At 53.2% G+C, this 19,169-nt stretch overlaps 1 protein-coding gene across 2 annotated transcripts; it reads left to right on the top strand.

The window, feature by feature from the left end:
* Positions 1-91: 91 nt before the first annotated feature.
* INPP5K (inositol polyphosphate-5-phosphatase K) lies at positions 92-17,947 on the top strand. Of its 2 annotated transcripts, XM_024564756.3 has the most exons (12): positions 92-272; positions 2,084-2,191; positions 2,516-2,624; positions 5,532-5,648; positions 5,977-6,152; positions 6,673-6,784; positions 7,469-7,578; positions 14,559-14,745; positions 15,803-15,940; positions 16,171-16,254; positions 16,380-16,484; positions 16,680-17,947. In XM_024564756.3, exons 1-12 carry the CDS (start codon positions 220-222, stop codon positions 16,728-16,730), a joined length of 1,350 nt encoding a protein of 449 aa, XP_024420524.2. In that variant the 5' UTR covers positions 92-219; the 3' UTR covers positions 16,731-17,947. The 2 variants fall into 2 exon arrangements, with proteins under 2 accessions (XP_024420524.2, XP_045054992.2); XM_045199057.2 differs by lacking the exon at positions 92-272 and having other exon boundaries at positions 2,523-2,624.
* The last annotated feature ends 1,222 nt before the right edge of the window (positions 17,948-19,169 follow it).

A 19,169-nucleotide genomic window follows, 5' to 3' on the forward strand; every position in this document is an offset into this window, starting at 1 on the left:
TTCGCGCTTGCTGAGAGTACCGCCCCTTCCCCCGGGCCTCACCATACAGAGTGCCCCGCGCGCTCAAGCCCCGCCCCTTACGGCAGCCGAGGCGTAGGTCCAGAATCCGGAAGGAAAACAATCCGGCTAGACTGAGCGGGCGGGGACCTGCTGTCTTCTGCGTAGTGCTGATCGATCGGACCGGCTGGAGCGAGTGGCCGGGCCACCCGCGTGGGGACGATGGCGACGGTGAACCCGTTGAAGCCGACCGAGCCGAGAGGCAGGAAGCTCAGGTGAGGAAGGACAGCTCAAGGCCGGATCACTTCTTCCGACCCAATTAGGGCTGCGAATCTGGGGTAGAACCAGACTGGGAGAGAAGAGACCAGGCCTACAGAGCCGCTTCTAGTTCGGAGGTCCTGCCATACTATCCCAGTGTCGAGCAGGCTAAGTTAAGTCCGAGCCCTACGCGCCTTCCCAACTCAAGCCGCCCAGCTACTTTCCACTGGGGCCCCCCAGGAGGTGCCCAATTGGCTTCTGGAGGAGGCAGTAGTGTTGGGCTGTTTGAAGTTAAAGACATAACGAAGCATTGTCGCCTCAGCTGTAGGGTAGAAATCTGTTCTTTTAATCAGCATTTACATCACGGGGTCTGCCTGATCCCGTTGTGACCTCCTAAAATTTGAAATCAGATTTAGATCAGATGCTTTGGTGAAGTGACAATAGCTTGGTCCGGTGCTTGTTCTGGAACGAGGAACAACGCTAAGCACCAACTTAGTGCAGGTCACGATGCAAGGATTTGCTGCTAATCGTGGGACTTGAGAACTTGGGCAAGAAATCCCGACTTTTGCTTCCCATTCACTTAGATCAGGTCCCTGGGCAAACAGGGAATCTTGGAATAAAAGGGCTGCCTTTCTTAATCTCCAGTTGGACAGCAGGGGGAGATCGTTAACAAACGAAGCACAGAATCTCTGGCTGAGTGCCTGAGAAGGTGTTTTTTGTGTTTTGTTTTTGTTCGCGGCTAGGAGCAGGAAGTTGCTTTAAGCCGGCCAAGAGTTTCTTCAAGTTGTTCTTTTTTAGAACATGTACCTCTAAGAACAAGGATGTGGTGGAGAAGAGATGTTTTGGGATAACCTGCCCTTTTCTGACCCTCTGCCATTGTAGATCTGCCACTGCTGCATGGTGTAGCTAGGACTCACCTGAGGCTTGGTGGCTGTTCTTGCTCTCCACAGGGTTTGTAGCCACTGCCTTCCCCAGATTCAGCACTGCCTGGGTCTCCTCGGAGTGTTCCTGTAACTATGCCATGGAGATCTGCAAGCCTCTCCTTCTCCTGAGCCTCTGATGGGATCCAGTGTTAACGAGAGTTACCCATCTGGTTCTGCTGCCTCCCTAGGGCTCCTGTGAAGCTAAGACGGAGCATATCACTAACTGATGGCTTTTCCCAAAAGACGGCAGACTTTGGAGAGAGATGTTAAGAGACCTCTTAGGTAGAATCATCTCCTTAGGCTCTCTTAAATGCTGGCAGAATTAGTTGTGCATCAGGGATCCCAACCAAAGGAAGGAAAGAGGAAGGGAACGTGGTGTTATATCTGTTATTTTTGAAATTCCTGTCTTGTGGTACTGAGGTTTGTCAAAAGGTGAAACCTGAACCTCCAGAATCACTCTGGCGATCCTAGGGCCCCTTGAGTTGAAGAATGGGGAGTGGGGAGTTGCTAACTGAGCCATAGATGATAGCTGCAGTGTGAATGGTCGATGAAATTAATAAATTCCTGACTCTCCACCCCTTCCCTTGCCTGACCCCAGAACCTCGGGGCCCACTTTGGCAGCTCTCCTAGTGTCAGCAGCACCAGCGCTGCCAGATGTGGGCAGCTTTCGGCCTGCGTGGAGAAGCCAATCCAGGGTGGGAATTTCCTGCTTGAGAGGACAAAGGGGAAGATGGAGGGCTTGTAGTTCAGCACCTCTGTTCCCACCATCAGATGCAGAAAAGTGTTTCCCACTGTGATAGCAGTGAGTTGTGGTGCAGCTGTTAGCAGGCCTACGCCCCCGTCCATTACCTGGGCAAGGTATTATCCTCCTTCCTCCATGACTTCACTTTTCATCCCTTCCACAGCATACATGTCGTGACATGGAATGTGGCCTCTGCAGCACCCCCTCTAGACCCCGATAATCTCCTTCAGCTGAACAACCAGAACCTGAATCTGGACATGTATGTCATTGGGTAGGTGTCTGCAGGGCCCCTTCACTCACCTCTATATCTGAGATCAGGTAAGCCTGACCAGTCCCAAGTTGTCCCCACGGGGAACCACTATAATTTCCTCCCTCGCTCTGGAGTCCAATGGCTAGGAGCTTTTAGCCTCCATCAGGGCCAGTGCTTCTTGTCCTGGGTCAGCCATAGCAAGGGGCTGGCGATTCACAGCTGGGGGAGGGAGAGATCATAGCCATGAGAATCCAAGGCTTGAAAGTCTGCTGAGGGCAGTACGAAATGTTGGTGGCAGAGGCAGTTCCCTCCAGGCCGGGAGAGCCTCTGACCTGGGCCTGGCAGTTTGCAGGAAATGGACTGTGGGATCATGAGCCTCCTTGCTGACACTGCCTTTGAAGACCCATGGAGCAGTTTCTTCATGGATGTGCTTTCCCCTCTCAGCTTTGTCAAGGTAACTTTCTCAAGTTCATGGGCAATTGGGAAATGTGTCCTACCTCTTGTCACTCACTAACCCCCCAGTCCTTTGGTCTCCCACTCAGGATTTTGTGTTGTTTCCCATTTATTCAAAGGCCTAAACCTCAGTGATACCTGTCTCCCTGAGGCTCCTGCCTGCCTTGTGCCTTTCCAAGGTAGTTAGAGCAGAGCAAGGACTCCAGGGGTTAGTTTACACCTTGATATTTTTCAGGTTGGGAGAATTCCTTGGGGAGGTGCAGCAGGGCTTACTAACAGCTCAGGGCCTACCCCATCCCTAGCCAGTCTCTCCTCACATGCCTAGCATGTAATATCTCAGTATAGTAATAATTGCTACCATTTATCGAATTCTTACATGGTATTAAGCATTATAAATAAGCTCTTTATTACATCATCTAAAAATCTTAACAACTGTCTTGAAATGTGGGTATTTTACAGATAAAACCAAGATTCAGAAGTCATGCAGGCTTTTCAAACTTCATAATCCATATTCTTAACTACTATACTTTATCACCACACCGGTGAGCTCTAAGGCTGGCAGGTACCCCGTGGCAAACCCTCTGGTATCAGAGGGTGTCTTCTGATTATAAGAGTCATGCATCTCAAATTCTCAGGAGCCCAGGGGTAGAAAAGGGGAGATGGGTGTGGAGTAAAAGGATTGTCAGTCTGAAGGGTCAGAATTCTTGGGGGAATTATTTAGCTCTTGGGAGAATCCACAGGAATTCTTGGGGGAATTATTTAGCTCTTGGGAGAATCCACAGGAAGCCTCCTGATTGCCGATCTTCACCTTTCTGCTTTGCATAGCTGAGAGATGAAACACACTCCCATTTAAAGCACCTAATGCAGTACTTCTTGAAAATACCAGAATAGCCTTATTCCCTTCACTGGGTGACTGGATTTCTTTAGAATTAATTCTGCTACCCTAGTGTGTTTAAGGGCGCCAAGGCAAGAGCTGTGACTCCTCCCAAGGAGGGCAGAGCCAGGAGCAGGGAATGCATGACTTGGTCCTGCTGCTGAGGTTAGAAAATGCCAGCCCCGAGCCCTTGGCTCCCTCCAGACCGAACTCAGGCCTCCTCCTGCAGACAGGGAGCTAGATCCTCTCAGAGGGCAGAACCACTTCTCCTCACCGCCCACTCCCTTCCCAAGACTAGCAGCCTCCTTGCACCTCAGCTAACTGGCAAGGGATTGGTAGAATGGAACTGAGCCAAGGAAATGAGCTCAGCTTGTGGCAGGGACACAACCCGTTCTACCCATGCCGCCTCCCAAGGTTGGGAGGTCAGCCTGAGGGCCTGGTGCCCAAAGCAGATGACCCTCCTATCCCCAGCCAAGAACGGAGGTGAAGGGGTGACCCTTTGCAGCCTATTTCTTGGACAGGAGTAGGTCGAGAAGCCTGGGGCTGTCCCCTTGGCTGGCTCCAGGACTCCTACTCACCTCCTTTCTAGGCCTTTCCTTAGCCCCACCCACTTCATTTCCTCTAACTAGAATTTCCCCTACAAATCTCCTGCCTTTCCCCACAGCCCCACCCTTTCTCCCAGGCTGAGGCTTCCCTGCCCTACCCCCACCACTCCACTTCCCTTCTTCCTGAAGTGGACTGGTGCCTTTGCAGTGGAGCCCCTGCCCCAATCAGCTCTGGGTGAGGATTAAACTTGAAACTCTTCCCAAATCTTTATTCGTTCCCTTGGGAGTCTGTCCCTGGTAGTATAGTCTTCCCTTTACTTTCATTACCGTATGTGCCTGTGAAGGGTAGAAACCAAGGCGGGGTGGAAGGTGGGGTGGTGGACACAGTTGTAGCAACCACTGCCCGACCCTACGTTCTCACACCTCCCTCACTCAGGCCTGGGTTTGGGGTTCCCCCTGCTTTGACGCCTCCACGGAGCCAGAGCTCCTGGCCTGCAGGATCAAGTTTCATAATTCCTGGAAGGCCCCAGTACACGCTCCCCACCCGGGGATTTCCTCCTTGGCCTCTGCACCTCCTGCTCCGGAAGCAGCTACTCGAGTGGTGGATGTAGACGGCCTGAATCTGAGAGGGGGGGTCACTAGCTGCAGCCCATTCTCGAGCCCCGCCTCCTCCACGACCCCACACAGCGGGGCTTTTGGCCGGCCTGGTGCTTTGATGTTTCTATCCAGGTCGTCCTGTGGTTCCTTAGTCTCCCTGAGCCTCAGTGCTTCATCTGAAAACCAGGGACAGTGGTTCCCTGCGGGGCTGGTGTAAAGATTAAATGGGATATGCAGCACTTCAGTAGATGCTAGCTATTCTCCCCAGCCTGCGAACACTTGTTCTCGCTGCCATCCCCTCTACATTGCTTTTGTGAACATCCAGCTGTCCACCATCTATAATTATTTTGGGGGGAGCATTTTCTTAATTTCCACTGAGCTATAACATATGCAGTACCATTTGGTGGGCTTTTAAAAAATTTTTTTTTAGATTTTATTTATTTATTTTGAGAGAGGGGAAGAAAGGGAGAGAAACATCAATGTGTGGTTGCCTCTCGAGCATCCCCCACTGGGGACCTGGCCCGCAACCCAGGCACATTCCCTGACTAGGATTCGAACCAGTAACCCCCAGGTTCACAGGCTGGCTCTCAATCCACTGAGCCACACCAGCCAGGGCAGAAAGTTACATCGACTGAGAGTCGATGCCCTCCTGATGGCAGGGTCCCCTGGCACCCTTGCCTTCTCTGTCCTCAGCCCCCAGGCCCAGGAACAGACACAAACGTGCTCAGCTCCTCCAGTGCATCATTTAGCAGCTAAAGGGGGTGAAACACTGACACTTGACCTGAGATACCATAGACCCTGGGGAAGGGCGTTTGTGTGGCACAGGGCCTGGCAGGGACCCACGTAGCCTGTGCGAGAAAATGCATGACCATTGTCCTCCCCTGTCCTGCAGGTCTCCTCCGTCCGCATGCAGGGACTCCTTTTACTGCTCTTTGCCAAGTGTCAGCATTTGCCCTTTATCCAGATCCTGTCTACAAAATCCACCCCCACTGGCCTCTTCGGGTTCTGGGTAAGAACTGAGTCTTGTCTGAATCATGGGAAGGGCTGGGAGCTTTAGAGCTGGGCAAATGGGAGGAGGAGTAAAATGAGTCTTGGCATTCTGGCCAGGCTGGTGCCCGGCATACCCCGTCTCCTGCCTCCGGGGGTTTAGCATCCTGAGACCTCAGGCTGGATGAGCTGGGCTCATAGGTGGAGAGCTTGCCCTGGGAAGTGGAATGTCTGGCCCTGGGAGATCCTGTGGGGAGGAGAGACCATCTCCCCTCAGGCCTACAGTAGGAAAAGAGAGGTGTGTCCCACCCACAGCAGCTTCCAGCGCCTCTGCCCACTTGTCCTACCAGGGGAACAAAGGGGGTGTCAACATCTGCCTGAAGCTTTACGGCTATTATGTCAGCATCGTCAACTGCCATCTGCCCCCGCACATGGCCAACAATGACCAGCGGCTGGAGCACTTTGACCGAATCCTGGAGACACAGAATTTTAAAGGACTCAATATCCCCAACATCCTGGACCATGAGTGAGCATGCGGTCGCAAACTGCTGCCCCGCCCTCTTTCCCGCGCCAGCCCAGGCAAATGTCCTCTGCCCAGTCACTGCCGCCCAGTCAGAGGTAGTCTGTGCTCCTCTCCCACCCTCTCCCATCCTCGTCCCTGATACCCCATCTGCTTTCTTACCCGGCTCTGCCTGCCTCAGGTCTGGGACCCATCCTCCTCCCCTCCCTGGAAGCCCTGGCCACTTCTGAGCATGGCTGGGCTTGAACATCCGCCTGGTGGCTGATTGAGGGAGGGAGAGGGCGGGAGGGCTAGAGCCTGCTTCGTGTTTGCCACTTGCCCTCAGGGCTGGTCTCTTGGGCCTGACCGGTGGGGTGGGAGCCAAGAGACCAGTCCTGTTGGGTCTATGCCCTGGACTTCACCTAACCGTCTCCCAGCATCTGACTTCTCACCTGCAGCCCCTGGAGGGAGCCGGCCTGGGCCGCCTGTCACACCTCTTTCTCTGTCCTCATCGCAAACCTCAGGCCGCCTTCTTTTCTTTCTGAAGCCTCATTGTCTGGTTTGGAGACATGAACTTCCGGATTGAGGACTTTGGGTTGCACTTTGTTCGGGAATCCATAAAACGCCAGTGCTACAGTGACCTGTGGGAGAAGGATCAGGTACGATTGGGGTGAGGGGGTCCAGAGGGGTGATCCGAGCCCATGGTAGAGGTCCAGCATGAAGTGGGTGGAGGGTTGCCCGGGTTCCCTAGTGCCTGTTCCCCTTTCCCAGTTCTCTGAAATCCCTGTCCCCAGCAGGGAGGAGTCTAACAGGGCTTTGCACCTGGGGGTGGGGCGGCCAGCCCTGGCAGGGCCTAGTGTTCATTTGGAGGAACTGCAGTATAGCTGCTGGGTGTGCATGATCACAGGGAGTGAGAGGGGCTTGGGCCTGCTGAGCACCAACCTCCTTGTATCCCTGTTGTCTTTCCCATCCCCAGGCTTGCTTGCCTCCTGGAGGATGAGATACCACCCATTTGGGGAACCCTGGCTACCCCCGTCTCCCCTGACACATGTCTGCTAGTGGCTCCCAGAGAGATGCAATTCAAAGCCTGGTCCCTGTAGTCCAAGGACTGGGAAATGGCAGGCAGCTGCCTCCCCTGGGACTGTGGGGTAATGTTTGCGAAGGGTTTCAGCTGTTTTCCTGGGGGTGGGGGTGGGGTGCTGAGGCTGCCCCTGTAGCTGTGAGGAAGTGAAGTGGCATTGCTTGACTCTTACCTCACCTCGATGGCTGATCCTTTAAATGAGTGTGCTCCTGGGCCGTGGAGTCAGGACCACTGGGAGATGGGGCCATGCCTTTCTCTGCAGCTCAGCATTGCCAAGAGGTGTGACCCGCTGCTCCGGGAGTTCCAGGAGGGCCCTCTGCTCTTCCCGCCCACCTACAAGTTTGATAAGAACTCCAACAACTATGACACCAGGTGAGGGGCTCCACCAGTAGAGGGTCAGCCTACCTGGGGTCTGGAGTTGGCCTGTGAGGAAGAGGCGGGGAGCCACGAGGTCTGGGAGTCCAGCAGTGCTGCCCCAGTGGCAGAGGGAGCTGCCTGAGAACAGAAGTGCTAGTGAAGTGGGAATAGACCCAGCCATCACCTCCCAGGAGCAGTGCTGCTCACCCCCTCTGGGACCCCAACTTGGGAGCTGTCCCAGATTGTCCTCAGCGAAGGCAGATGGGGGAGCCGGTGCTGGCAAGGGTCAGGGGTGAGCAGCAAGGCGGGTAGGGCCAGAGGAGAAAGGAGGCAGCTGATTTCCCGACTTATGAGGGGTTGCTTTTCAGTGTTCTGGGGACCCCTGCCCCCACTCCCCAGGGCTTTCTGGTCCTCCCCAGACAGGCGCTTGGCTCAGCCAGTTGCTGGTATTGAGTACTCCTGCCCTAGCTGTGAGTGGGTCAGGTACTGTTGAGGAAGGTGAAGTAGTAGTCATCAGTGGAGAATTTTATGGGGAAAAATATAGACAGTGCATCTAGCAGTTAGAAGCACAGCTCTGCATCTGCTGTATGACCTTGGCCAAGATATTTAAGGCTTGGCTTTCATTTATAAAATGGGTGATAACAGCACCCGCCCACCCACTGGGTTGAGGATTGAATGAGACCTTGCATGTATAAAGCCCAGCATCTGGCGCCCAGCAGGCACTGCGATGACTTGATATTATTGCAATGACTTGCAATGACTGCCGTTATTATTTTTAGATCCATGTCTTCAGGTGGTAGTTTTACTGAAAACCTTTCTAAGAAGCAGAGAAGGGTAACCACCCAAACCTTAGGCTTAGGGAGAGGGGTAAAAGCAGCTCTGGCAAGAGGTCCCTGGCCCAACTTAGGGCAAGGAAAGCAAAAGAGCCCCTTACATGTTATGGGGTGGTATTTTTTTGTTTTACTTGTAACAGCCCCTTCATTTATTCTTCCTATCAGAACGGTCTTCTGATGGACATAGGAGGTCCTCCAGGACAACCCCTGCCTCTGGGACTTAGTGGGTAAATAGGTATTTTCACAGCCAGGCCAAGGCGAGAGGTAGAAGCACCAGCCCGGTGCTCGCACTTGTATGATAGTCACAGTGTCCCCGCCAAGAAACGGGGTGAGCCATTGCAGGAGTGTGGAGCAAGACAGAGTGGGGTCATGGCCTGCGCATGCACACCAGGACAGGCCACGAACACTGGAGACAGGGTTGGCCAGGGCAACCGAGCGGGCCGGGAAGGAGGTAAGAGGGCAGCCCGCAGCTGGCCCAGGCCCGCAGCCGCAGGGAGACTGCCCGTCCCCCAGCCATGCGTCAGAAATGAGGGTCATGGCAACTATAAGGCCTTGGTGGGCCATGCTGGGGCCGTGGGAGCTCAACCCTCCACCAATTGACTTTATTTGATTTATTTTACAATGGTCACAATTGGTTATTTGTGTTTTATTTATTTGTGTCCTCCTTAATTTACAAAAAAGTTGGAATAGTTTCTATATTAGTTTGCCATTACTGCATTACAAACCAACCCAAATATAAGAGCTTAAGGCAGCACGAATGTGTTCTCTCTCAGTTCCTCTACGGGTCAGCAGTGAAGGCACTGTTTAGCTGGACCCTCTGCTCTTACAGGGCTGCACTCAGGTGCTGGCTTGAGCTGATTCGCGCTGTTGGCACAGTTCATTCCCTCATGGTATCTGTGGTCCCCGTTTTCTTGCTAGTTGTTGGCTGGAACCATTCTCAGCTCCGAGGGGCTGCTCCTCTTCATAGGCAGTTCACAGCCTAGCCCACAACTTTCTTCTCTCTCCCCCCCCCCCCCCCCCCCCCCCGCCGCCAATTAACTTTAAAACCTCCATTGCCATCAGGAAGAGAGCTGCTGACAGGCCACGTAGCCAAGTGTCCCTTCACCCCCACCCCCAGGTGTGATGTGGCAACCATCAGGAGGCCGTATGAAAGTTATTGCAGACAGCTGGGTGTTGGCTGCAGCTGGCTAGACTGAGATTGAGCGGAGAGGCTCCAATGTGTTAAAAGACTTCCCCAGGTGGCGTAGCACAGGATGGCAGAGCTGGGGCTCAGACCTGCATTTCTGGACCCTGGTTCACAATGCTTCCCCCCAGCCTGCAGTGCCTCTAAAGTCACTGCTGTTTTTGCCAGCAGCGAGATCAGGACAGCAAAGTCTTGCTAAGGGGCAGGCAGATACTTAGCTCCACATCACAGATATAGGCCACATGGTGGCTGACGTGACTGAGCACTTTCTCTTGCCAGGCACTGTGCAGAGGGCTTTGCCTGCATCACTTCACTGAATTCGTACCATATCCTCATTAGGTTGGCACTTGTTACTGACTCTTTGCAAATAAGGAAACTGAGTCTTGCAATATCTAAGGAGGAGAGTAAACAGTAAATGATAGAGCAAGAATTTGAACTCGAGTCTGTGTGCCTCCAGGAATGTCCTCCAGGACTACAGGAGGCCATGAAAACTCAAATATTGCTGGCTGGGGCCAGGGGCCAGGGCCTGAGCCCCACACTGGGAGCAGAAGCCTTCCTGCCTCATCAGACTGGTGTTCATCCTTGACAACCAGTTCAGACATCATATCTAGTAGAGAGCCCTCCCTGACCCACCCTTCCCCGTCTCACTGAGAGTTCCCTCCTGCCCTTAGGCTGAAGCGTTGTGTGCACCACACTTTCTGTGTTGCCTTAAGACACAGTGAGCCTTTCTTGCTGTGCTGCGACTGCCAGAGCGCACAGGTAGGATCTGATTTATGACCATCCCCAGAATGTAGCGTAGTGCCTGGCATATGTTTACATTGGGAGCCTGCAAGGACAAAAGGGAAAGATACAGTATTTAAGGAGCAGCTAGTCTAGTAGAGGGACCCACCCATAACAAGAGATTCGAATACACACTCTCAGGTCCCTTGGTTGGCAGATAGAAGGTCCCGGAACTCTACGTGGAAGTGCCAAAGGAGGTTGAGGCAGATGGTGAGGGGAGCAGCTGGAGCCAGGAGGAGTCAAGAGTTGTCAAAAAGGCAGCAGAGTTTGGCAGAAAGAAGGGCAGGCATTCCAATCAGTCAGCAGCACTGACGAGTGGCAGATTGAGTGGAGCCTGTCCCAGCCGTACAAAGTGACTGTGAGTGAGTTGTGTGCAGGGCATGGGAGGCAGCTTTGCCCAGCCACGACGGTGTTCCGGAGCCAAGATGTAATGAGAACCGAGGTCAGCTCCATTACAGGGGAGGCTGAAAGGGCTGAGGGCCAGCAATCCTGTTAAAGTCAGGGATTGCAATAGCGTTTTGTTACATGAACCCAGTCAACCTCTCTGCTAGGCAGTGGGCAGAGGATACTATGATCAATCTAGTCAGGACTCGTGTGCAGAGTTCAGGGAGACACTTAGAAACCGTCTACAGGAAGCTGGAGGGGAAAATGCTTTCAGACCTCAAAATGGAACACATCAGTACTTTTGGGTCAATAAATTGGCTCAGTTTTCTAGGCTCTTAAACTGAGAAAATCTTGCAAAGCTACTTGGTTTTAATTTTTTTTTAAGTAAGGGCATACTAATCTCCAGAAACAATTCTTGTATTCAGTCCTGACCATTCAGCCAAAAAGCATTAGAGGCCCCGTTCATGTCACACTGTAAGACCGTTCTGGCAGCTGTGAATTGGCCGCGGCGGGCAAGCTGGAGGAGCAGAGTGAGGTGGAAGGAGCGCGGACTTAACAGTCGGCAGACGGAGCAAGCACCCTGCTTCCCCCGGACAGGGTGACCTCTCTGAACTTCGTTGTCCTGTAGGAGAAAAACGGGGTCTGTAACATCCTTCCAGTGTCGGAAGGATTAGAACAGTGTCTGGGGCACCTGTCACTGCCTCATGCACAGAGGACCCCTGTTTAGCTGCACTATGGTTAGAAATGGAGAACTGGGGGAATGTATGTAATATTTAATTGGTACACATTTATTTTGCTTATTTGTTCATTTTGTTGCTCAAACAAGCTCCTCAAGGATCTTGTCAATCTCGTTTATGGACTCTCCAGTTGGCCTGGCACGTAAGGCTCAGTGAATCTCTGAATCTCGTTGAAAGGAGGAGCCCTACAGGGGGCCAGGGGCGAGCCTGGGCCAGGCCATGGAAAAGCGGGGCAGGCCAAGAGGTACTGAGGAGGAAGGGAGACTGGCTGTGGCCAGGCCTTGGGGAGGATTCTGACGGGACAGCAAATCTTGGGCTCTCGACTCGGAGGGAAGTTGGGGAAAGGAAATGCTTTGAAAGGGAGAGTGGTACATTTCCGGAGGTTTATTACCAGGTTTTAAGCATATGTTAGGCACTGAATGTGCAGGACGGGGTGTAGTCTGTGGGATAGAAAGACCGCATTCTGGTTGCCCACCCTGAACACTCCTCAGAAGAGTGAACCGATGAAACAGTCCAGGGAGGCCCAAGCTGATGTGGGATGTGGTGGTTCAGCCAGTTACTACCTCCGTGATGCGCCTTAATTTATTTAATCTTCACCGTGGCTCTTTGAAGTGGTACTGTTATCAGCCCATCTTAGAGTTGGAGAAACCAAGGCTGGAGTGATGAAGTCACTTGCCCGAGGGCACATTAGGCTTTTTGTCTCTTAAAACTAGATTACTGGCTTATTATAGAAGGATGTAACTCAGGAACCTGCAAGTGGAAGAGAGGCAAGGGCAAGGTGTGGGGAAAGAGCTGGGAGCTCCCAGGCCCACCACTCTCCCCGGCCTCCACGTGTTCACCAGCCCAGCACCACGTGGCTCTTCATTAACAAGGCAGGACCTTCCCTTGACTGGTCTCTGACCCTAAAGTCCAAGTTCACCACTGAGGAACCATTTCTGCATCTCTTGCTAGAAAACTGTATCACTGTTGAAATGACAACAGTATGTAAGAAATGTTTATTTAAAATAGTAATTGGATAAAGGAGAAGACACACATGACATTTCTAACTGACTGTAAGCCGATGAAGGTACAGATACGTTAAGATTAGATGGGCATTTTTGAGGTGAGAGATTGAGCTTGGGGTTAAGTTAGTCTGGGTACACAAGCAGTTGTCAAGCACCTACTACGTGCCAGGCTCTGTACTAACGCTGAGTGCACACGGGGACTCCAGGAGCCAGGCCTTGCCTTCCCAGTTGACACACTAGCCACTACGCTGACCGGGAAACAGACAACTGCGATGGGATGGGATGGGATGGGATGGGATGGGATGGGATGGGATGGTGAAAGTGCTGGTGTAAACCCTTTGGAGGAAAGAGAAGAGGACAGGGACAGCTTTATGACAAAGACATCGTTGGAATTGGGCCTCTCCCTGTGAAGAAGGGTGTTCCAGGCAAAAACTTCTAGACCGGCAGGGGTGTCCAGCCCACGGCCCAAGGGTCACATACAGCCCAGGATGACTATGAATGCCGCCCGCCACAAAATCGTAAATTTACTTAAAACATGAGATTTTTTTGTTTTCCTTAGTGTTTGTGTATTTAATATGTGGCCCAAGACAACTCTTCTTCCGCTGTGGCCCAGAGATGCCAAAAGATTGGATACCCTTGTTGAGTAAAAGTCCTAAGGCCTGAGAGAATCTCCAGTGTGGGGTGGGTCTGGGGCAGTGGGAAGAGATGAAGGCAGAGGCACCAGGCTCCTGAGCACCTTGAAAGCTGCACCTGAGAGACTTGACCGTATTCTAGAGGCAATGAAACTTAAAGATTTTAAAGTAGGAAATCTGACCCATCTGACCAGGCTTTACCACTCAGTGGTTCATTCAAAGCCGTGCCGGAGCACTGGCCGGTGTGACTCAGTGGATTGAGCGCCGGCCTTGCAGACCGAAAGGTATCAGGTTCGATTCCCAGTTAGGGCACGTGTCTGAATTGCAGGCCAGGTCCCCAATTGGGGGCCTGCAAGAGGCAATTGTCAGTGTTTCTCTCCCACTTCTCCCCCACCCTCTAAAAATAAATAAAATAATTTTTTTAAAAAGTTGGAGGAACCCAGAAATATCAACTGTTCCCCAACCCCAGGATCTCCATTTGGTAGGGCGAGGCCTGGGTACCCAGCCCATCTTAAAGAATAACCAGTAGCTGCTTGAGCAGGGCAGGGCTGGGTTAGGAGTCAGAGACTTGTCTGTCTGAGGGCAGCTACAGTTACCTAGTGGAAGAAAACACTCTTGTGTCCCGGGTTGTAGGTCCTCATGCTTCTCAGGGAAAATGGAAGAACAGGTGGGAGGTGTCCCAGCTGACTCCTGAGAACAAGAACCAGAATAGGCAGTGTCTACAGAGAGCTTATACCAAGCACTGTGCTAAACAGTTGTTGTGCTTTATCTTATTGAATCATCTCAGCAACCCCGGGAGGTAACTAGTTATCTTCTCCATTTGACAGGGGAGGAAGCTGAGTTCTAAGAGGGCCCAGCCTGGTGGTGCAGAGCACCTGCTCCATGCTCAGGCTGCCTGGCCCGAACCCTGGCTCCCCCGCTCGGGAGCTCTGTGACTTTGGGAAAGTCACTTCCCCTCCAAGCCTTGATCTATGCACCTATAGAGAGTGAAATAAACTACCAATCACAGGCATGTAGTGAGCATTCCCTATATGTGTCCCTGTCCTTTCCCAAGGTTGCACGTTTAGTAAGGGAGAAGCCAAATTCTGCTCAGGTTCTGTCTGACTCCAAAATCCAAACCTCAGTTTCTTTGATCTACTGCTGCTGCTGCTTAAAAAATAAGAAAAGCTTTGAAATGAAATGTTTCTGAGTCACCATTTGATTCATTAAAATGTAGACTAGGCTGAGGGTCGTTGGCTGAGTCTGAGAAGGGCCAGCATACTTGTGATTCTATTGGGCACGCTCCTTCCTGCTGCCAGGCCGTCCATGCTCCAGCTCTGGCCCCGGGGGGCTCATGGCTGCTGGTGGGCCCTGGTGTTAGGGGCTCCAGCAAGCTAGTGGGGATACCTAGTGCTCTCCTGCCAATGCTTTCTTTTCTCCCCGTTCTCTTCCCCCACCCCCAGTGAGAAAAAACGCAAGCCTGCATGGACTGACCGTATCCTGTGGAGGTTGAAACGCCAGCCCCACACTGGCTCCTGCACCCCCAGCCTGCCAGCCCCCCACTTCTCGCTGTCTCTGAGGAGCTACATCAGCCACATGACGTACACCATCAGTGACCATAAGCCTGTCACTGGCACCTTTGACTTGGAGGTGAACTTCCGGGTTGCCCAGCACTTGGCAGAGGGGCAGCCATGCTGGGTCACATCCCCAAACCCTCCGGCCCTGGATTCTAATCCCCTAGCAGATCCCCCAGGGGAGACCTGTAGGAGGACATGATTGCCCTCCCTCCCAAGTCAGGGATCCCAGCTCTTCGGAGGAGCTGTTGATGGCTCTGCCTGCCAGAAATGTGCTCCCGGAACCCTCAATGAATAGGTTTCCATTTCCTCTGGTTACTGTCCCTTGGGGCTGAGTTCCATTATGCTTATTACCTGCTATGTGAGGTAGGACTTCCTTTTATTTGTCCTGAACCTGTCTGGGTCAGGTTGCAGAGGGAGCTCCCTCCTTCCTCGTGCTTTACCATCTACTGCCCAAGTCAGTGTTAACCTGTGAGCTGCTGGCTGCCTTCAACCTTCCCCTTTTCGTCCTCGTTTGCCTGTCTACCATCTGTTCCTTCCACATGCCTGTGTCTGTTCTCACCACAGGCACCCTCCCCTGAAGTATTGAGTCTGGGTCTTTGGGTCACGCACCCTGAATGCCTAAGAGCAGCTACCTGGCTCCTTAAACCTGTCAGCAATTCACCGCATTCTTTCCCGCCCTTACCCCTCAGCACTGGACTCTGTCTGGTTCCCCAGCCAGCCCTCTGCGCTGTCCTTCCTGCCAGAGCCAGCTGCCCCTGTCAAGCCTTTGGTCCTTTCTCTTTTTTAAAAAAAAATTTATTTTATTTATTGATTGTAGAGAGAGAAACGTTGATTTGTTTGTCCACTTATTTATGCCTTCATTCTTGCTTCTTGTACAATCTAACCTGCAACCTTGGTGTATTGGGACAACACTCTAACCGACTGAGCTACTGACCAGGGCCTGGTCCTTTCTCTTTCCAGGTGGCCAGCCAAGGCCTGTTACTTTGTCAGGGCAGCCCAGCGTTCTGTGCCTACCACCCTGGTGCCCCTCCCCTGACCCTTACTTGTTGGAAGGGCACAGTAAGGACATTTGTCTCAGAGAAGTGAATGATGCTATGGATTTTCAACCTCTTTCCAATCCCTCTGTGTAGCTGAAGCCATTGGTATCTGTCCCGCTGATCACCCTGATGCCAGAGGGCCTATGGACCATGGAGAACGACATGCTCGTCAGCTATACCTTGACCCCAGACTTCCCCAGCAGCCCCTGGGACTGGATTGGACTGTATAAGGTGATGTGATGGCAAGGCAGGGAGTGCGTCAGGCTCATCCCTCTGGTTTCTCCATCCTGGGACTCGTGGGAGCTGGGCACAGACTAAAGAGCTCACCTAGGGGCTGGTAATGAAAGGGAGGGCATACGGTATGCCAGCCAAACCTAGGGGTGCGGCCATCCTCACCTTAGGGTTTGCCGTAGGTCCTGTGTCCTCCCAGACCACTAACCACCTGATCCCCTCTCCCACAGGTCGGGCTTCGCCACATTCATGACTACGTGTCCTATGTCTGGGTCTGGGACAACCAGCTGTCCTTCAGTGATGGGCTGAACCAGGTACCTGCCCTGCCTCCTGCACATCTCCTGCAGGAGGGCTTGCCTGCTGCGTGACTTGTCCCTAACAGCTGGGTGGGACCCAGGGCCCTGGAGCTGACCCCATTCCTGTCCACCCTCCCCTCCAGGTTTACATCAACGTCAGCGACATCCCTGAGACTGAGGGTCAGTTTCTCCTCTGTTACTATAGCAACAATCTACGTTCCGTGGTGGGGATGAGCAGTCCCTTTAAGGTAAGGTGGTTGGTTGTGGGGGAACATGCATAGAGGACTTGAGCTTGAGCCCCTCATCCATTTCCCGAGGCCACAGGCCTAGGAGCCAACCTGTACCTGGAGCTACAGCAGTTGGTGAATGACACTGATGGAACGATGTGGAGGAAAACCTGTCCTTTCTTCCCCTCCCCATCACTGCCTGTTGTATCCCCACAGATCCAGCCTTGCGCCTTCCTGGAGGACCTGCTGGGTGAATCCCAACCATAGATGTGAGCCTAGATGAGGAGGAATCCAGGGCGGAGGCCAGAGCTGGCAGCCAGCTCTGCTCGCCACTTCCAGGAGCACTGGGGGCCCGGCCCTGCCCCCCAAGGAGGCAGCAAGTGTCCTTCACCTCCCAAGGGGGGTTCTAGCCACACTCCTTTGCTCTCTCCAGTCCAGACCCCTGGCATTGGTCACTTAAATACAGGGTTTTGTTGCTGAGATGTGAGTAAAACCAGGTAGTTTGTCAACGGTGAAGACCTGGGGATCGTCCACCAAAGGTGGGAAGGACCCTCCAGACTACATCTCATTTCTCGATTCCATCCCCACCCCACCCCCACAGTCTCAGTCCTGCCCCAACAGGCCTGCCAGACGCATGCCCCATCTGGCGCCGGCCTGCATTGTCCTCACCACATCCTGGGCCTCAGGCTGCCTGGGACGGGGAGATGCTCACATTTGTACAGGCTCCACCGACCCACCTGCACAGCAGCACCGGGCTCCAGGAGTCTTGGCATCCCGTCCCCTGTCCCCCTGAGGGATGGGAAGAAGGTCTGGGATCCTTGCTTTGAGCAGAAGCAGCATGACTAAGTGGGCGAGATGGAGGGGCCCCTTTGTCCAGGCTCTTATCTAGGGATAGTGGGCAGGTTGAGTGTCCTGCCTGTGCCCCACTCGGCCCTGGTTCACCGCTGGTGGATCATGCCCCCAACCTGGCATCTTGTGAAGGGTTGGCAGGTGCAGAGGAGCTGCGGCCACAGGCTTTTCCAGGGTAGTCTTTGCCCAGTTGAGCTCATCTGCCCCTCCCCTTGCCTGCAGTCATTGGCCAGGAACCTCCCCTCTCTTTAGACCACTGCGGGACCTAGAAGTGGGGGCCAGTGGAAAAGGCCAGAATGAAGACGTTTCAGAGAATCTGGCCCTGGGGGTCTTCAGAGAGCATTCTCCGGGTGCTATATGGACATGGCTGTCCCTACTCCTACCACTTGTCTCCAGCCATTGGTGACTCAATGGCCCTTCTCCCAGGAAAAGACACCTCAGGGAGCCTGCTCTGACTGTCACAGCAGTCCTACAACGTGGAACTGAGGAACACTCCAGTTGCTCTGCATCCCATACTCCACCCTGGGAGCCATGTGGGCCGTCAAGAACTATCCCCCTGGCTCCTAGGGGGCCTTGACTGTCTGTGTTTTCTCTGTTACATGGGGGGATAATGAGAAACATGGCTTTTACACTTGTGTGTGTGTGACTCCTTTGTGATGACAGTGGGAAGGGGTGCACAGTGAGGGGCCTTTGCTAGACTCCAGGATGAGGGCCCTGTAGCTCCAGACTATGGGTCTGCAAATGACATGTTGCCTGGGAGAGAATGGGGTGTGGTCTGAACTAGTAGCCCTCTGGGTCCCTGGCCCACTTGAAGTGTGCTTTTGGGCACTTCATTCATTCTGCTGCTCAGTAGAAAGGGTGTCCTAGAGCTGATAACAAAGGTACCTACTCCGCTCTCAGTGGCTCCTCATACATCACTCCCTCACACCTTAGTCTTGAGTTTTGGTCCTGAGTTAAGCTATCCAAAATCCATCTCGTCTTTGCCCCAGATGCCCCCTACCTGGGCATTCCCCATGTAACCTCTTTTCCCTGTCCCCAATACACACACACATGCACACCTGAGGAACCCCAAGCCCTTGCGCTTGCCCACTTCATTGTGGCTCGCATGCATGGCCATCACCGTGCTGTCACATGGCACCCTCCATTTGTCAGACCACAGCCCAGAGGCTATGCAGGGCCAGAAGCAGAAACTGGCTCAAGACCTGAGTTTGAATCAGAGTTCCATCTCCACCCACATAGTCTCAGTTGTCCATAAAATACAAGTAATGCACCTATTCACAACATAGTTGTAACGAGTTAAACAACAAAAAAAAAAATACATTTTTCGGGGGGGGGAGAGAAATGTCAATTCCTTACCTCCATTCATTACGTCTTGTATGCCCCCAAATGGGGACCTGGCCTACAACCCAGGCATGTGCCCTGACTGGCAACCAAACCAGAAACCTTTTTGTTTCACAGGCTGGCCCTCAGTCCTCTGAACCACACCAGCCAGGGCACTACCCCCTCATTCTGATTAATGTAGCCCTGGGGCTGGATCTCCAGGGCTCCTGAGTCCAGGGGACCCCTGTTTCTCCTTGTGGAGCAAGCATGTCCTCTACATGCCCACCTCTCCCCTTCCCCGTAAGTCTACATTGGCCCCTATACCTGCTTCATGTTGCAGGGCCCCTCCTAGCCTGGCAGGGGTGGGACCAACAGGGATTGAGAGGCGGGAAAGGAGAGTGCTTTCCCTCCTCTTGGCCCCAGTCAGGATATGGCCACTCTGGGCCCAGCCCTGACCCTCTGGGTGGAAACAGGAAATATGTGAGACTCCATGTGTTCTGGGTCCTGTGCCTGGCTCCACGGCTGATAAGGGCCATT

Source organism: Desmodus rotundus, chromosome 9 (assembly GCF_022682495.2).
Source record: "Desmodus rotundus isolate HL8 chromosome 9, HLdesRot8A.1, whole genome shotgun sequence".
Taxonomy (NCBI): Eukaryota; Metazoa; Chordata; class Mammalia; order Chiroptera; family Phyllostomidae; genus Desmodus; species Desmodus rotundus.